This window comes from Falco naumanni, chromosome 1 (assembly GCF_017639655.2).
Source record: "Falco naumanni isolate bFalNau1 chromosome 1, bFalNau1.pat, whole genome shotgun sequence".
NCBI lineage: Eukaryota > Metazoa > Chordata > Aves > Falconiformes > Falconidae > Falco > Falco naumanni.
Genome location: NC_054054.1, coordinates 83948401 through 83968551, shown reverse-complemented (window position 1 = coordinate 83968551; position 20151 = coordinate 83948401). Strand labels below are relative to the sequence as shown.

The following is a 20151-nucleotide window of genomic DNA, read 5'->3' as shown; positions in this document are numbered from 1 at the left end:
TGGTTTTAGTATCTGTCTTACATCTTAAAGTGCTCATTTTTCCATTGACTGTAAGAGGGCCCAGACAACTAGATCAAATGTAGGTGTTTATATATATTCCTCTAATGATAAATAAAATAATACCATGAAGATTTACATATTCAAGTTTGTATTAAAAATGATTAATTTTTAGTATTAAAAATATAATTGGAATAAATATTGAAAAATGTTTGGTTCTGGTAAATGTGGATGCATCATTCATAATTTTCCTGTATATGATACAAAATTCTTACTAGCTGAGAAAACAGTTTTTTTATACTAAGTGGTGACTAGGACCTGAGGGCTTGAGTCTGACGTTGAGACATCTCGGATTTCAGAGTGAAGCGGTCCCATTTTATACGCCACAGGCTAAAAATCTCTTTTGATTAGCCCATTAGTACATGGCTAAAATGACAGATTATTCACCTGTAGAGCTAAAGCTGTGGACTGCAGTGTTTTTGGAATGCAGGGGAAAGCCTGCAGTGCTCAGGTGGCTGTGCTGTAGGGCTAGTCTGTTTGTTAATGTTTTTGGCAGCATATGTAGGCACAGATCCAGTGAGGCTTATGTCAAAGACTTGCAATGGGAAAAAAAATGCTTTCTCTCTGCAGGTTCAATTTCTGTTTTGGCAGATACATTTAAACTTGGTCATGAAATAATTTATAATTATCAACAAAGCCCTGATACCAGGTGATGGGAGAATTAACAGTGGTACTGCTGTTTACACATAAAGGAGGATAGAAAAATCGTGGACTTTACAATACAAGTTCAAGACACTGTTTGTCTTAATGATGGGAGGTGCTGGTTTTGCCAAAATGATATGTTTACTTTTGCCAAAATAGGAATGTCAAACTTGGATGGTTTGTCTATTGAAAGATGCCAGCTGTTATCTGATGCCTTCTGGCTTTTGTTTGGGTTTCAGATTTCTTTAGAGAGATGAATCTTTAGTTCTTGTCCTGTTGTTTATGTCAGAGGGAGTTAGACATTTTCCTGACTTGTTTTCTTATAAAAAGCCACCTCAAATCCTTTTTAAAGGATTTAATTTTTATGTTGATAATACTTAGGGCTTAAAGGCCTGATTCTCCTTAGACTTCTGGTACTATCAGTCAGGGATAATGCCAGTAAGAAAGATATTAATTACATGTCTGCAAATGAAAGAATGGTTGGTCTGGCTGATACATAACCCATTTAAATAAAAATCAGCAGCCCATGGAAAAAATAGATACTATTTTTGCTAGTGTACATTTTCTGCAGAATATACAGTAGCTTGTTCATATATGTTGCTAAATGAGGTTTAAATGCTTTGCTGAATGGAGATACAGCTGTGACATCTCAGATCTGTTGTTCATCTCTTGACATGTGGATCTTGGAATCCTTTGTACTTTTAGAAAACCTGAATGTGTGAAGTATGTATTATGTAATATGTGATGTTGTGAATTTTAATACTAAAACAAATGTTTTAGAAGAGTTAACGTTGATGGATATCTGGCTTTCATAAAGGCTCTTTTTCTTCTAAGTTAACCGGGAGATTTATGCAAGTTTGAATTGATAGCCAATACAGAGCTTCCTTATAGTCTGTGAAAAATAGTTATGGGCAGAATTTATCACAAGAGTGATTTTACAGCATGAATAAAATGGAGAAATCATCCAGCCTTGTGCCAAATAAGCTTTTTCTAATTTGTAAATTAGGTTTCTTATTTAATATTCATATGCTTCATGGAAGAAATACTTGGTAGTGTAGAGATGTCACTTGCATCTTTATCTTAGTTTATACTTGTAAATTTTTTCCTCGAAGTGTTAAAAAAAATAAAATTCTAGATAGCCAGATTGGTATTTTTCCAAGAAATCACACTTCTTGCTCTTGCCACAGTATTTATTAACATGTTCTGTAATACTCTGGTTTTTACACATATAGTTAGGAGTGCTTTTTACATGTAAGACACTAACACGAGTCCTTTGCATCGGGACCTTGTGTCCAGAAGGTACCAAAGTAAAGTGGCTTTGAATTTATCATAAAAACTTTGACAGCAGACTCTCACATTGGATCTAGGATAGATTTCTTCAGCTAATTCTTAACTAATTAAATTCAGAGCTATTTGGCACAGTAGCAAAAAATGTGGGAACCCACCAGACTGGAGTGCTTTGGAGAACTGGTGTTAGCTAAAGCATGAGGCATTAAGAAAATCAGAGTGATGGGGAGGTTTTTTAAGCTGAAAAGGCAAAGCAGTCTAATATTGAATGCATGAAGAACAGTAGAATTAAGGCAATGATATGGGAAGTGGTAACAGGCTCTTTTAAGTAAGTGTTAGCGCAGTGGAGCTCCCACCAGTGCTAGTTTTTGCGAAGACTTACCAGTTGGATGGAGTAAGTGTTTTTGTGCTAAGAAGGTTACAGAGTATCTGCTTCAAAAAGTGAGGAGGGAGCATAAAATGTTGGCGATCACTGATACAAAAAATGTGGAAGAGTGGTCTGAGAATTGCATTGATACGGTTGTTGCAGACTTCACTGCTCATGGAGCAGTGACTTCATGTAAAATTTGTCAACTTCTTAAGGAAGCAGTTGGCTTGTTTAAAAATGGTCATTGCAATATAAACTATCGGAAAGGTAACCTGGATAACTCTTGGGCTTGAGATGTACAGTGGACCAGGAAATAGTACCAAAGTCAAAGTGGAAATGTCCAGAGACTTTTTGCATCCAGTGGTCCTGGTTCTGAAAGCTGGGATACACCATGTTCTAGGAGGAGTTTTTCAGGGAACACAGAAACTCAGATCTTCAAAGGTCTTCAAGGATATGTGTTTCAAGTGGCTAAATGTCTAGTTTGGCGTTTTGGCTGAGGTAGAATGCATTTTCTTCCTAGTAGCTGTTACAGTGCTGTGTTTTGGATTTAGTTAAACCATGACACATTGCTTTCCTGTTCAGGAATCTGAACAAAAGGTAGATTTTTTTCAAAAGCACTGAGCAGGTATCACAACATCAATGTCTTGGGCTTTTAGAAAACAGGGTCACAAATAATTGCGGAGTTACACTCTGGAGGGGAATGTTACACAGGGGGAATATTTCAGCCCTTACAAGTACATATAATCATCCCAGTCAAATGCCTGTTGGCTGAGACAGTAAGATGCTAGTATTTTCCCCAGGATAATACAAAGCTGGAACCCTCCAGTACGGATAATATTGTACACCAAATACACTGTCAGGGCTCCAAGTGGGGTGTGAACTAACTGGGTGGAAATGCAGACCAGTTCTGTATCATTGTATTTCCCACAGACTTGTACCAGCTGCATGTGCTGGAAGGCATACATACTGTCTTAGCTGCCACGTGTCATATTTAGGAGAGGAGGGTCAAGCTAGGTTTGTCACAAATTTGACCAATGTGTGATTGCATAGATTACTGTTACTTAACCACCAGGTACCAGATAAATGGGACAAGAGTAACCCCATTGTTATAGATCCTGTGTTTATTGACTGTTTATTTACAGCTTTGAGGCTGGGATTCTACTTTTTGAAACAGTTCAGTAGAAGAGATAGGTCACTTACCTGTTATAGGAAGAATAAGTAAGTAAGGCAGGAATGGATCCTAGGGCTTCTCTAATGCCATGCCTGGTGTCCTAAACTATATTATCTCTGTGTTAAAAGTTCTGTGGTAGCTTTAGGGTATTTTTTTTGGGGTGGTGGTGGTGGTTTGTTTTTTTTTTTTTAAAGCCCTAATTTTTGTTATATTCATTGGGAAGGAAGTAGTTCACTTTGCCAGGTAGTTCAGTTATCATATCAAAATAACTAATTTTTCTACAGTTTTCCCATTGGTTGGGGTGTACAGTTTATTGTTTATGAAGTGTTTTTCTTGTGTCAGCTCCTCTGTTTTTATTTTATCATTCTGGTGATGCAAACTATGGGATGTTTCTGTTCCTGTGCTGTGATTGCATGCCTGGATAGCCTCCAGTTCAGCCTATTGTTTTTTCTTACTTTGAGCTGCAAGTGGCAAGTGAGCTCTAATTTTTAAATTTGTTTATTAAAAACTCTAAACAACAATCTTCCCATTCACAATCAAGATCACTATTCATCCACAGCCAGATCTGTATAATTACCCTCAAGCTAAACTTCGCATTTGCAGTAGAGTTTCCTGTTTCCTGTCGTAATGGGAATTGTTAATCTGGCTAAGATTGGAAAGATACGTAAACAAAGATATAAGGAATCAAGCACCATCAGTGAGTGGTTTTACTGATATGGACAATTATGAATCACTTTTCCAGTTTATGTATCATGCCTCGGTTCTTCTACCTACTGAGATACTTGAATAATCCAGCATCACTATGTATTCCTGTGGTTCCATGTCAATAATATAGTTTATTCCCAATCTGCTTGGTTTGAACAATTTTTTTTCCTCTTTATGAAGGGGCTGAATTAATTATCCAAGGTCAGAGGCAGAGTCTTTGGAGCCAGTTAGTAGATCAGCATCCCCTGAATCCCATACTTATGCTTTGATGACAAACATTTCTTACTCATTTATTCTTGATCTGTGAAAGAAGTGAAAGAGAATCACCGAAGTATTTTTCATTAGCAGCCCAAACTAGCAGAGGAAGCGATATTATTATTAGAAGTCACAACCTTGTTACAGCTAGGCCAGAAAATGAGCCTGTGGTCATATATTAAGCTAGATTTTTTTTCATATCACCATCGTTTTAAAAAGCAAGAAGTGTTGTTCTTTTTACCTGAAATCAACATAAAGACCCTGTTGTCACCTTAAAATTCAGGTTACCTTATTGCCACCAGTTTGTTGTCAGTCTGCCATTTTGTAGTTGTTATTGTTCTGCACATCTTAATTGCATAGCAAGCATAAAAATAAAATTGAAGAACACTACCTTGAAAATAAAAATCAGGAGCTGTAGAGTGGTTGCCAGTTTCCTGGTAGCGCAGAGCAGCAGGGACTTACAGACTTGTGTCCCGTTCTTATCTCACCCAGAAGAGGGCAGCGGCAATACACCAGTCATTTCATATAATCTTACAAGAAAATGCATGAGGGTTTCCTTCAAGATGGTAGACCTTGTGAAAGACTTGTCTAAAATACCGAGTACTGCGAGGGATCTTATAACTGAGTTAAAGTGTATTGATAGGAGGTGGGGTAGGTGTATTGTCACGAAAATCTGAGCCAATCAGGAGCCCAGTAATTCATATGATTATGTAGCGTTAGGTCCTACTCTATGGAACCTAATGTTAAAACTTCTCTGGCACTATTATCTGCCCAAGCAGAAAAAGAGTTCGCTATTGATACCATCTAATTAAAACTAAGTAAAATATTGCCTTTTTCCTTCAATCACATTATTACCCTATTCTCACTGCAAAAATATTGTTCACAAAAATTAGATAATCAGTTTCTTCAGCAATAGTCAGAACTTCTTTTTGTTGCTTTGAATGACTCATGACACAGGTCATGTTTTATTGAAAGAAATGCTGGCATAAAAGGGAGAGTTTATGTGTCTTTATAAGAATACACTTTGAATGGGTGTTCCAGCTAGGAATGTTGAAATGGAAATCTTGAAATACTCTCATAATTTGCAAACCCCACACTGGAAACAGAAACACTGAATAGAATAATGAATGTTCAGGTAATCATGGGGTTTAAAGCTAACAAATGGTATGAGTGGTAATGATGGGTGTAGGAATATAAGGAACATGATATAGCATAATTCTAAAAAAGTAAAATTACTTCAGCACAGCAGTCCACTTAGTTCAGCATACTTTCTTCAGCTGTGATCAACCTGCTTGGACAAAAGTAGGAGCAAGGCAAATGCATAGTTATATTTTGTGTGCATGTTCTTCCCATCTCCAGCAGTGTGCTGCTGAGAATTTCTAAACAAGAGGTGGTGTCCATAATAGCTCTTAGTGGATATTTCACGTAGCACATGCTAAGTAACTTTGCACAGCAGTGTTTTTCTTAAGCAGTCTCTTAACAAAAAATAACAAAACAAAACAACCCAACCAAAAAACCACCCTTATATAAACAGATGTGAACTCTGTAATCGTGCTGCTATAAATATTTGCCTCAATTTTTGTCCCGGCTGTCACTCTAAATATTAGTGAAATGTGAGGTCTTAACACTTTTGGATGAGGTTGTTAATGGATCATATGGTTAAGGTTATTTACTCTGGATTAAGGATGTTGCTTGGTAATGATGCATTGCACCTCCGTAACAATATTCTATAATTTTTTTTTTGCCACTCTACCTGGAAGTGACATTTGCATGTCTGAACCCTACGGCACACAAACATTTTCCTTTGAAAGGCCATGAATGTGAAATAGAAGTAAAGATTTCATATTGAATTCAGTGTGCAATGTGGATCCTCACATGACCTGTTGTCTTAAGATTCATACCCTGGTTGCCTGTAGTCCGAAGTGTATTCAGCAAGCTGTTAGAAGTCACTGTTCAACTCCACCAGGTGTCAGCTTGTTTAAGCAATGAACATATTTTATTATATGCTCAAAAAACATTACTGAAGAAAAAGTTGTGATTCTTTCTTTTGAAATCTCTTATATGATTTTCAAAGCCTGGTTTCAAAACTTCCAGAATCACAGAGATAATTATGTAGAGGCTATGCGCATAGTCATAGTTTCTAAAAAGTGGTAAAATGAGCAGGACTAACAACAGAATACATTCCATCTCAACCTGGTGCTCATGAGGCTACTTGTTTTTTAAACCTAAGCCAAATACTAAACTGAAACATTCTCTTCATATGTTTAAGAAGTAATCCCATCAAGCTCACTGTACATATTTTTGATAGAAACAGTTTAAATATAATTTATCTTGCAATTACATCCATTTCAAATATCCACTAGTTCTTTAAGCATCTATATCTCAGAATATGGTCTCACCTGTGTAAGGATTCAATATGCTGTCTTTTGGTTGCTGTGGTGGGCTGGCGCATCATGTGACTGGAAGGCAATTTACTAAATAACCAAAATTGAAATATTCTCCATCATGTGTTCAGAGTGTATCTGGGCTTGTGAAAAGGAAGGGAGCTCAGGTAAAGGATGGCAGAGTGGAACATAGGCAGTGTGTCTTGCTGGTATGTTGTAGGCTGGTCATCTTGATTCATGTTAGCTGGAGGTTTGTGTGAGAAGAATTGACTGAATTCTTTGAGGTTTCTTGTTTTTCTTTTGGTACCAAATAGAATAAATTGCTTGGAAAGAGTCTTTAATAAACTGGATTTCAAACTAGAGGGACAACAATAAATTCAGTTTAATTAAATGCACTAAAATTGGGCAGGAAGGGAGATTATCTAGCCAGAAACCTTAATCTGCTGGGAAATAGCTCTGTTGCTAGTAGCAAGGCCAGTTAATAGATGCAGCAGGAACATTTTCATTTGCTCTCTCAACTTTATCGTGTATGCATCTCCTCCCATTTATTTTTTCTTTTTCTTTATTTCATTTAAAAATATTGACAAAAATTAAATGTAATTCCATCTATTGCTGGTTGTACTGTAGTCATTTGAAACTTTTCTCCCCCCAGTGGCTAGTAGAATTCTGAATTTCTCTTGTGTGTCTGCATCCCGTGAAGGACCCCAAAAGTAATATGTCATCTTCTTACGTATCCTGATTCAGAACTGATTAAAATGCCACGTTGGTGCTCCTTTCCTTCACCCAAATTTTCCTTTGGTGGAATATCTCCCATGTCATGAATATTTTCAGAGTTTCCTGTATTGTATGTGCAGAGCTCTCTCACAGATGTCAACCTGCAATTACAGCTCTCCCTTATAAATATTTAAATGACAGTTCAGCTTTCAGACAGAGTACACCAGTGACAAAGATCAAGCTTTCTGACCTTTTGTTAATTTGCTCAGTGAAATAGGATTCCCTTGGTCTCCACTTTTGTATTTAAGAAAAGAAATTTGAATGCAGAGGCGTTGTTGGCGTTTCTCATTTTTGTTGCTAATTTACTTTTGGTACATTTATTTTAATAGATCTTAAAAAAGTCACTAGAAAGTTTTATCAGTTATGCATGAGAATGTGAAAGATATAATTGAAGTAAAAAATATTTAGGCTCTTTATCAAGACATTACAAGAAATTTCTGTTATACCATGATGGAAAAAAAAATTCAGCAAATAAAGCAAAAGTGGTGTTTCATAGCCCTTTGCATAGGGCTCTTTGGTGTTTCATAGCCGTTCCTGAGAGTTCAGTTCCTGCTTAGCACATCAGAAAATTGATAAAGTAGTTTATGAGCAAAGAGTACAGTAACAATAGCTGCTTACTTCACAGATGGAAAAGGATCATTTCATGTTTGCAGTGGCAAGGATTTTGCCTTAATCAAGAAACAGTCTGATGAGAGCCTGACAAGAAGTTCTGGTAATCACAGAGGTTTGGAGGGACAGGAGGCAGGTTAAAAAAATTACTCAATGTATGTGATATAAAATAGAACGAAATGGCGAAAATAGCTCCCAAGCTGCTGGATCTAATGATCAGGAGAATATGGCTGAGCTGTCTGCAACATCGCAATAAGGAAGGAACATAAATTAGCTTTCAGCTCGCTGCTACTTCTTTGGGGGGAATAAAAAACCAGACAGATTTGTGTAGAGCTAATTAAAGATAACAGGATAGAAGCTATTCCTAGTTATTCAAATCTCCTCTTTCACTGAAGGCCACGGAAGACCAGCACCTTTCCCTTACGCCCAGTTAAAAAGTGTCAAATACTTCAAAGTTCATCATTTTAGGAGACAGACCCTTTCATGTCTCTGATCACATGCCCACCAAATAAGAAAGATTCTGCAGTTCATTGGAGAATATTTTCATTTTTTCTTGAAATAGTAGCATTGTTGCAAAAGGGATTATTAATCTTTTCTACAAAAATACCAAATATTAAGAAATTATATTCTGTGAATACTAATTATGGTAATAGATGTGGATATTGAGCAATATTGTGTTGACATGCTTCTCTTTAGGTAATGTAAGTGTTTCTCACTGTGAGAATGCTTATGTGTTAGCATATTTATGGAATGAACATTTAGCTAGCAATGCCACTGATGCTCATTCAGAAATAGTGCGCTTTCTTCAAAAGACGGCTGCACTTCAAGGGAAGTGAATTTGCAAGTATTAGCAGAGAGCTGTTATTAAAAATAGATCTGATTCGAGAAGTGTGATCAGTGGTTTTGTTTGAATCTGAATACTGTCTTCTTTTGAAACAGCAATTTTTTAGAAAAGAATACATCTTGTATAGATGTTGCAGAGATATGAGGGTCTGCAAAAAATGAGATTAAATTTGTGCTTTTCTGGTCAAAGGATAGAGGTCAGGATTTATATACAGTGGCATAATTTTTAGAGTGTATCTGTAATAGGTTTGAAATGCCAAAAACATTAGGAATGGCAAATATTATTTGAGCCAGTATGTTTTGGAAACTTTCAGTCTTCACACCTGATGGATACAAAATTATATACAATACCAAATCAATCTGAGTTTCAAGGAATGTTCAGATTAATGTTGAACAGAAATTCATGTAAAATACATGTTGGGATCTTTTCATCCTTATGGGATCTGTGGCTCAAACATTAACTCCTCCTAAAAATGGGAATTGCATTTTACCATGTACAGGGAAAATACATATTTTTTTCATTAATGAAAAGCCCTTACATATATCAATCTCTCAGCACTTCAATGATTTAATAATATTAACAGGAAAAAAAATTGCCAATACAAATACGTACCTGTATCTGTATAGAATGTGTTAATAAGTGGGGTGAATAAATCTGAATTACTTCTACATTTTCCCAGTACAGAATAGTTAAAAATGGCAGCTTGCAAAGAAAGCAGCATGTTAATTTCATGGTTAACATACCATGAATTGCAAAGCACTTTGTTCTGGAAAGACCCACAAACTATATGGTAATAGTAATGCATGAAGTTGGAAAAATAGCGATTATTGCTTTGGAAATTATCTATTCTGAAAAATGTACCACCTGCATCCTGTGAAAAGTTAATGTTTCAATTATAGAACAGAAAATTTGTACAGAAATAGAGAATGGACTTTCTGCACCCATAGATACAAATCGTTGAAAATTCATATAAGTATTTGTCAATATAGATACGGTTCTTTCAATGAGAAAGAGAGGCTTATGTAAATCTTTCTTATATAGAGGTCGAGGGAAACTGGACAGTTTACAACTGTTTTCTTTGCCAAACAGCCCTTACTGGTTGTTTCAGATTCAGATGTCATAGATTTGTACAAGTGAATTTGGACTTGGAGACATCCTGAGAATAGTTTTGCCAACCTAACTGCACCTCTCCAATCCGTTTACCTTAAGCAGCTAAGCTTCCAATAATACATTTTCTACTCTGCAATTGACATTCTTTTGTCTCAATATTGATTAATGTTTTCCATGTCAGGATAGGATGTCTAAGTGTATGATGAAAGTGTGATGTAAAAATTCCAGTGTATCTTCACAGTATATAGATAAAAGCCCTGCTATCTAAATTTGGCTACTGGAATAAGTAGGAAAGTGTGGCCAAGCTACAGATTCTTAAATTTGACAGAAAAATAAACAATGGAGTATGTAGATATAATCCCTAATTATCTGGATTTTCAGCAACTGCAAAACCAACAAAAATGGTTTTGTTGTCATAGTTTTGTAAAACCTAGCTAAAATTTTGGTTTTCTTTATTATGAGTTTATTATTAATATTGAAACGGAAGGAATGCTTTCAATTATTGGAGCAGAGGTTAAGGCCACCCAGATACTGTGAAAGCTCTTGTGCTGGCCTTATAGTTTTGCAAGGGGCTCTTCATTTCTTTTTATGCAGCCATAAATGAATGGACATAGCTATAAAGTTGATTAAAGAAGGGAATTAATTAAGGGTTGTAATTAAACTAGTGGAGGAAACTACAATGGAATTGAGAATTCAAAATGAGCCTGTGTGATGTAAAGGCTAATGGAGTTAAGACAGTAATCTCTATGAAATAATTGATTCTGTAGCCATTAGTCTTTTCTAATGAGATTAAGGACAAGGTGGCACGATCTTGCTAATTAATGTTTTGTGACTTTGAAGTATGAAGTAATAGTGCAAAATTGGGGATTGTTTATTACACCAGAAAGCTCTTAAATTGTAGGACAAATATCATCAAAGTGTTTCCATATCTCAGTTGTAATAAGGATGGAAGATAACGTTTGACTTAATACTAGAAATTTAAAACCAACATATATTACATGCTTTAACCTTACTGATGGAAAAATACCAGGAGATGGATTTTCCAGATGGCATTTGAGATGTTTTGTGAGGACTTTATACTAATCATTACTGGCACCATACCTAGTGTGTGGACCATTTCTAAGAACCTTAGTGTAGCACCTTCCAAAATTTTATTTTCATATTAAATTGAGCCATTGCCTGTTAGTTGAGTATCACCTCTGAGAAGACTGAGGGAATAAAAAAATTTTTCTAAGAAAAAAAGATCAGAAAGCTAAGAAGAATCAGTTACTACTTTCACAGTGATTCAGCTTCTCTTATTTTATTTTCATTTTAATATTTTTCTGATTTTAAGTCACTACTTTCTCAGACAAGACACTTCATATTTATTTTCACCCCTCTCAGATTTCTCCATGTTTTCATGACATGTTTTCAGTGAACTTTATACTGACACCTCTTACCTATGCAACAACTGTTGGAGCACCTGTGTCATGCTTTCCCCCCAATGACAGAAAATATCCCCCCTTTCTTTGCTGTCAGATCCTGGTCTTAAAAGATCAGGGGAGTAGTGCAACAAAAGAGCAAAATACATTGAGTATAGAAATGAGCTATGCAGTGTTGTGGTTAGCAAGTTCAAAAATGATAGTTTAAGAATCGTGCAATGCCATGCTGTTGTACTTGTTGAGGCCTTTGATTAACAGCAGGTGCAGGGCAGTAATAATTTTGCAACTGTTTAACATTTTTTTTCTTCCTAGAGCAGTAGATTTATAATTCCTCAAGGCTTGCTTCTTAGGAGGTACTACAATTTTAAAAGTTTTAAAGTGTTGTAGAAAGCTTGTTACCTCTTCTCCAATCTTTCCCCGTTCCTGTATATATAATTTACAGTTAACCTCAGTCATATTCCTATGTCAGTGACTGTGTAGATCAGCTGATTTGGATAAGATTTGGTGATAATGCAGAATTGTAATTTATTTTTTTTCCAGTGAGAAAGTAAAACATGAAGTAAGATTGCAAAGCACATGAAGTAAGATTGCAAAGCACATGAAGTGGCTTTTATGCTGGCAAGGCTGTATGAAGAGTAAAATATGTGTCTGTATGTATCATTTGCAAAGGTGATTGCCTGAAGCCAAATCACTGCACTGTGACCTTGTCAGAAGTTATAAACTACACAAGGTCAGGCACGGGCCAGTGACAGGATAGGAAGCTAAGGAACCATCCCTGGAAGCTGCAGGCAGTTGTGCTGGGGGTCTGGGGGGAGGGGAAGGCATTTTAATAATCGTCGGGGTTTGATTTTTAGGTCAGTTCTTTGTTACAGGTCTAGTGGGAGCTGCAGGGGGTTGTCTCAAAATAGTGATGATGCAGTGTCTTTTAGGTAAGATGTAGTACCCCAACATTATTTTTTTTAATGGTCATAAAGATCATGTCAGGTTTTGCACTCAGTTTAGTGCTGCTTCAGTGTTTCTTGATGAAAATACGCAGGCAGATGTAAGATTTCGTAGTTTTTCTTTTTTAAAAAAGATGCCATATATGAACAAATAGATATTGTAAGCTTGTTGAGACATGCAACATTTTTCTGTGTTGGGGGTAGTGCAGTGTGCTATGTCCCTTGACTGAAACTCTGCAATATTGTATTGCATTACCACAATACAGTTAACTACTTTGTTCGCTGTGATATTTTTAATCTAAGAAATTAAGAGGCATTTCCATAGTGCTGCTAGCCCAGGGTTTGCCTTATTGTTACCTACTTAGACTTAATAGTACAGTAATAAACTGCAGTAAATTAATTATAGACAGTAGATACAATATATTGTCTTGCTTGGCATGTGTATTAAATAAATCTTTCTCTGTACACATGCATGCACTCACACAGTGTAGAGCTGCATAATTATTATACATTGTAATACTACTGCTTATTTTACTAATACTGAATATTTCTCTGATTTCAGAGGAAAAAGGGCATGTGTTAAAAGCAGAGGCGCAGGGCAGTCCTCTCAATTCAAGAGGAAAGATTGAAATGTGTTTTGTGAAGAATTTTTTGAGGTGACTTACATTACAAACACAGTATTTAAGAACCGCTTCAGCAGACTGATAACTTTATAATTGTTGACATTTTTCCTTCCATGTTGAATGTTACTGTCTTTCATGTAACTTGGGTACTGATCCTTCAGTCACAATGCATTTGTCATTTGCTATATAAGATCAAAGTTGACTGCTGAATTATTTTTGAGGTATAGATTGTAAAATATATGACACAGTGATAGCATCTTTCAAATTAATTTCCAAAACACTGTTTTGCAGCCTTGTCAAGTAAGGAATATTAATGTAATTTGGTTTTACAGTTACTAACTTCAGAGTTAGTAAAGTATTTATACCTTTCCAATGAGAAAAAGTTTAGCTGTCATAAAATACATTGGATGTTGTAATCTGCATGAAATACTGTTTTAGACCCAAATGTGACTTACAATTTTAAGGAGACTTTAATGAAAGTGTGACTTTATAGATGCTGCTTAGAATGTCAGTATTCAGGTTTAGAACTCTGCATTTTGCTGATATTTGTGTCTTGCTCATCTCAGCTTGAAAAGAAATACATAGACTGATGAAAACTTAGATCTCCAATAGACTGATAACAAGTGTCATTATGCTGCACCTCTGTGTATCAATACAACTGCATTATGAAATAGTGTAATAACTAAGTGGTGTTAATATTTAAGATATCCCAATGCACTTTTGGGGACTCAGCATTGCTTTTGGCTCTTACTCCTTTCTGGAGGTCAGTCACCTTAAAATATTATGGCAATATGCTTTTGATAATGTCTGCTTTTGGGTAATAGCCAATAATAAACCTTATGTATGTATTTATGTATTTAATCCCTTTTAGATTATATTATAAATAAGTATAACCAAAAAGTTTTGCAGGGGTATGGGGTGAAGAAGATTAAATTACTTAAGATTGCTGGAGTACTCACAGACAGATAGTTATAAAAGCAACACCAAGAAACATTTTTAAATTAATATAAGAAAGGACAGGACATTTTGGAAGGCAAAATCCTTAAAAAAATGTTAGTCAGGAAGCATCCATGGCCAGTCAGCTGAACGCAAGGTGAGAGTCTATTTAGAATTATGTAGAGGAAATGTATTTCCATTTCCTCACTCCTCATTTGTAATCACCTGTTTTCATGTTGTCAGTTCCAATGGTCTTCCAATGAAGCTTCCTGTTCATTTAGTGGGAGTTTCCTGATGCTGTAGCTGTAATGGAGTGCAAGACTGTCCCTAGCACACTTTTCTCGTGAACTGAAATGACGCCTGTTCTCGAAAATTGGTAACTCCATAGGCCAAGGGGGAACTGCAATCATTATGTGTGAAGTAATTCCTGTTTCAAACTGCTGTCAAGTGCAAACAGAACAGTAAACTAGATAACTGCATATCCACTTGAAGATCATGTTATAAAGTGCAGGGCTTTATGCCTGGAATGTCTTTTCTCCTCCTTCCTATGGCAGGCATAAATCTTGGGTTTAGATTAGAACGAAGATTCCAAAATATCCAAGCTCCAAACCAGAGGATGAACCTTAAAAGCAGCCATTCTCCAGGGTTCAAAAAACCCTGAGGGAATGTACACATTCCAACTCAGCACCTGTTTTATATATTTGTTCCTTATTTGTAACGGAGGTGATGTGAAAATGAATGTAAAATCAGACTTGCTGTTATAAGCGTAACTCCTCTGTATTCTGCTTCCTTTGTAAACCATTACTGTGGTCTTTTGGCTCCAAATAGAGCTTAACAGTAGCCAGCAGTTGCTTTAGTCTATCACTTGACTTCATGTTCTCTGCCTCTTAGGTGTTTTTTCTAGAATGAGTCTACCAGTTGAGCTGACTTTCATAACGTGTATGCTATAGCAGCGATCTCTGGAAAATATCTGTTTGTGAAGGGCCAACTATTCTTGCTGTTTCTTACTTGAAATTTTCCCTGAGTGAATTCTCTAGAATGAGTATTATTATAAACCTGTGGCTCTAAGAGGTCAGTTCTTACCAGTATTTAATACTGTAGATGCTAGAGCTGTAGACTTGTGAAACTCCAGTCGACTGCTTGGCATTTATACTCAGATAGCCTTTTGGAAAGACTAAAATTTCAGAGGAATGGTAACAGCTCTGAGCAGCTGTTTGCAAATCTCATGCTTGAATACCAGGCCTTGAGAGCTTCAGAAACTACCCTGCTCCAGTGTTCCTGCAGCTGCGAGCTTGCATTTTCAAGGCCTGTGCCTATAAAACATCCTGCTGCCCACTTGACACGCAGTCCTTGCAGCAAAATGTTGCTGTTACAGGTGTGAATGTGCTTTACTATATTTCTTTTTATTGTTAAGAAATAATGCTCTCTCAAAACGAAACTTAGATAAACTCATACTGCATGAATTGACTTCTCAAAACGTATCTTCCTTTAACAAAAGGCTTTGTTATTATGAAACAGTTATTTAGCAGTCAGCTTGCACCTTAATGAGTCATTCAGATAAACAGGTTCCAGTGAAGATTGAATTACGATCCTTTTCAGCTGACACAAAGCAACCACTAGTTCTTCTCGGGGAAACTCATGAATAAATAAAAGATCCTGTGCTTCTAGGCCCAAATCTAAAAGGATGCATGCTTTTCAGTGTGATTTCCCATGTCCTACAAGTACAGCCTTGATGTTGCCATCAGAGTTAGATTGGTGCTGATGAAGACATCAAACATTATGTAAGTAAAGACATTTAAAAATAGATGGAAATGTGGGGGTATGAGTGGAAGTAGCTATGATTAACTCTGAGCAATCTGTTAGATAATAACCTCTGACATTTAGCTTGTGCATATAGGATGCAATTCTACGCGTCCATGGCCATTTTATGTGTGGAAGGGCACTATCCAAAGTTATTTTTAGAATTCTATTTTAGTGAAAAATAAAAGTTTTAAAGTCTTTGGAAAAAATTATTCATGCTTATCATGTACTGAGGCAAATAAATACATCAGCTCTTTTCTGTTGTTACATTATGGTTTTTAGTATGTATTCAGACTCCAGAGAGTGTTGTGCTATATACGTGTTAGCAACAAGAGTGATTTGTCTGAGGATTTCACAGTTTAGTAGGTGATATATGATTAATAAGACAGAAAAAGGGGATGGGAGGAACTCATGGAACAACACTGGTGGGGATGAGAATAACCTTAGTGTGTCACTAGGCTGAATAGATCTGCTGTCCCCGTGCACTGCTGAAATGCTTCATGTGCATCTTTTGGAAGTTTTGAATTGGAGATTTAGAGGGAATTTAACTGTGGCAGCAGAAGGTTCTGTCTTTCACATATCTGCATGCTGTCCTTCCAGTTAATTAATTTGAATTGCATGATGCCCTTGTAAATTAAGTCTTAAATATCGTAGGGTTTTTTTGACAGACCTACACCTGATCCTGATGTAGTAAAACCAGCCACCTATTCGTTAATGTCCATGAAGTGGACAATCACATAGGTATCTTTATATGTATCATCTTGGTGATTTGCTAAGTTTCTTCTGGGAATAGGAAGAGCAAGTCAATTGCATTTCATGCTAGACTTTACATTGATTCATTTAAAATTGTCACAATGCTGATGCTATGGTGTTTGAGTTCTTAAAATTCTTTTCCATTTTTAAAAAACTTCCATTATTTTTCTTTTTTCCTGAGGAAGCATCTTAAAATATGTCTAATTCTTACTTGCTGTAGGTAGTATTAAAGTTGATTGGCTTATGATATAAGGAAGGGAAGCTAATTTTGCCTGAGGGGAGAACTGCTTTATTGGATCTTTTCTTGGGTTATGATGCTAAACCACAAACAATTAGGATCTTACCCAAAGATCAGTGGGAGCTTTTCAGCTGGGTGACTTTGGGTTGTGCCTGTCTCAATAATTTATGGTCTCTATTGAGTTGCAGTTGAGTGTTTGATTGTTGGCCAGAACCGAAAATGCTAAGCAAACGATTAAGTAGTTTTGAACTACCCCAAATTCAGGAAAATAAGGTTCCTCAGAAACATGGGCATTTCAAGTTACGTTTACATGAAGATGTAGTGTATTTGAGGTGGTTGATCCCAAACCATTTTTAAACAGGAATTTGAGAATGTTGACATTGCTAACTCCATCCAAAGACATTTGAAATACCAAACCTAATGATCCCTTTTAAGCTAGGAAGCACTGTGAGTTTTGTGGGTGAGCTAGCAAGGAAACAGGATTTCTAATGGTACTTTGTATAAGCTTTGCTGAAACTTTGTTATTAATGTAAAGAGAAATCCTGACAAACTTGCAGTCTCTAATGATTAATATTAGTCAGGTTTTTTCTGCATAGTTCTGTGTCCCTACATTTTATAGAGAAATTATTGAAACCAAATTTTTGCATTTACCCTCTGAAATTAATTTTTTGCAAGGGACTGATGACCACACTAAGCCTTGTTTTGTAGGTTTATGATGGACTTCAGTCTTGTTGCCTGCCCTGGCAAAATGTTTATTCAACAAAGCTGAATTTATTAGTTTAGATTGGCTTGCATTGTTTGTATTGTATATCTAACCATCACTTTCAAGCAGCTTTTAGAGGCACATGTAATGAGAAAGATGTTAATGGAACATGCTGTGTAGCTGGGAGAGCAAGTGCTAGTCAGCTAGTACAAATGCAGTTTTAACAGACTCGTCATTTAACTTGTTTTGTTTTATTTTGCACAGTTTGGAAATGATTCGTCATGTCTGCAGCCTGCAACATCACAGAAAATATTTGATCAGACCCAGTTTTTAGAAGAGACCCAGATTTCTAAGTCTCATGTCACCACCTTAAATCAAGAACATCATCATTGGCAGTTTTTAGTAAGTCCTGACTTCGATTTTACTATTTTATGTCATCTGATGAATTTAAAAACAAGTCTTGCTTTGCAGTCCATGCTGCTTCTGTTGGTTGGTTGGTTGGGTGTTTTTGTTTGCATGTGCACTTAACGTCAGGGGGTCGAGCTTTTCTAATGGTGAGTGTTCGTGAGAAGGAGGGTTTAGCTCCATGATCTTTATAGCAATAGATTCTGTATTGATTTCTTAGAATCTTGTAGAATGGTAGTAGTACTTAATATATATACGTACTTGTGACATGATTTAAGCATGAAATGAGAATTTAATGAACAAAAATGTGATATAAATAGTAATTCCAATGCTTTGCTCTGCATGCATGAATACGAAAGTGCAGGATCCAGTGCTTAACTGTTGTGATGAACACATGCGAATCTGTTCTGGTGTATATGTCCTGCCACTTGATTCTAAATGTCAGCAGATTTTTTTCCAGTTGGAGTTCTATATGTTTGCATGCATTCTGATTTTGGGGCACCTTTTGCTTTCAGAGAACATTTTAGAAGGGTCTGTTGAATATAAAAGTTATAGGATAATGTTTGTGTACCTGAAGACAACTTCCAGAGAGCAATATTTGTGCCAGTGAGGTGTCTTGAATTCTTCCTTTTAGATAAAATACTTTTACTTAAGTACAAAGACATTTGAATGCATAAATGGACAGATTTCTACTTCTTTTTAAAATCAGAGTTCCAGGTGGAACACTACATTTTTTTTTCCCAGAATTAATAGCTGTTTTATCTGCTTTTGCTTTTATTACAGCAAGGAATTTACTAATTTTTGGACTATGAAGTTATAATAAGTGTGATTTTATTTCTTTAAAAAAAAAAAAAAACAACTTGGTAATTAAACCACAAATATTATGAAGAAGGAAGACAAGCTTTTGGGAGTTTTTGGAGAAACTAGATTGAATAGCTTGAGCTGAATTTTGGAGTCAATTTTCAATACTAATACAGTTAGTGAGTAGAGGAGGAGATCTACTGTGTATGGGGTTATCCTCTAAAAACCTTCTTAGTTGCCCAGGATAGCTTAAGCCATAATTTCACAGTTGTCCTTTTCATAGAAGTGCCCACTTAATCAAGCTACTTCTTCCCCTGCCCCACCCCAGTGGTTTTTTTTAGTACAGATCAGTTCCTCATGTAGTTCCTTCTACAGCTGCTTGAGGAGTTGTAATGGCACATTTGGAAAGTGTAGCATGGCTATGGGGAGTGAGCAATGGGCAGCTGACTGGTCTCATGCTACTGCTAGCAGAATCAAATCCTAGCACTTAACAGTGCATAATCATACCGGGACACAACAATCCTTGTACGAACTTCCAGAATTGCAGATACTGTCTATATTTTATCTGTCATTTGAGAAACACTGAAAAAACCACAACTCACTGACTTGATTCAGTAATGATAGTGAAGCAAATAATATTGATAAGTTTGGAGCTCTACATTGCCTTTACTTGTTTATGATATAGTGTTAGTAGAAAGAACCATTGCTTCTGAATGTAAAGAAATGTCAAAACTTTGTGACTTGGCAAGGAAACATCTATCATCTGTAAGCAGTGGGGGTTTTGCTAACAGCTGAACCAAATTGTGTTAAAATTTTATTCTTTCTTTATTCAAGAGTAAAGCATCTGAAATTGTGTTTAGACCTTCCAGTTCAAGATGGAGTAAGCATTACTGTTGTTTGTTTCAGGTAAATCTGAACTCAGAGTAAACTACAAGTTTCAGAGCTTTCATTTAGATATAAACTTCAGGGCTTTGTTTCTTAACCTACTGCTGTTCTACAGAGAAATATTATTTTCAAATGAGATAGAATAACATTACCCTCCAGTGCTAAAACAATTATACTTTTTAAAATTCAGTTTACAAAACAAAACCTCAAAGCTGAAATGTGCTCCCTGAATGTTTATGTCCCAACATTGGTAGCCAGTGCTCTGCGTTCTCCTTGTCAAAGATACAGGTGATTTTACTGGTCTTGAGTTACTCTTTATTTTAGGAAATATGTTTATTGTGGTGGTACTGTTCAAAAACAGAGGGTCATGTGTTCAGGGATGATACAGTGAGTATATTACTCTTCAGGAAGCCTGTTTCCTAATGGGCAACTATAGAGAA

The 20151-nt window shown here is 36.2% G+C and overlaps 1 protein-coding gene across 3 annotated transcripts in view; it reads left to right on the top strand.

Moving 5' to 3' along the window:
- Positions 1–20151, top strand: part of RIMBP2 (RIMS binding protein 2) — a 155913-nt gene that overhangs the window by 22993 nt on the left and 112769 nt on the right. For all 3 annotated transcript variants that reach the window (XM_040601852.1, XM_040601843.1, XM_040601834.1), the window contains exon 4: positions 17885–18022. In XM_040601852.1, coding sequence (XP_040457786.1) covers positions 17885–18022 — 138 coding nt within the window. The remainder of the gene's footprint in view (positions 1–17884; positions 18023–20151) is intronic.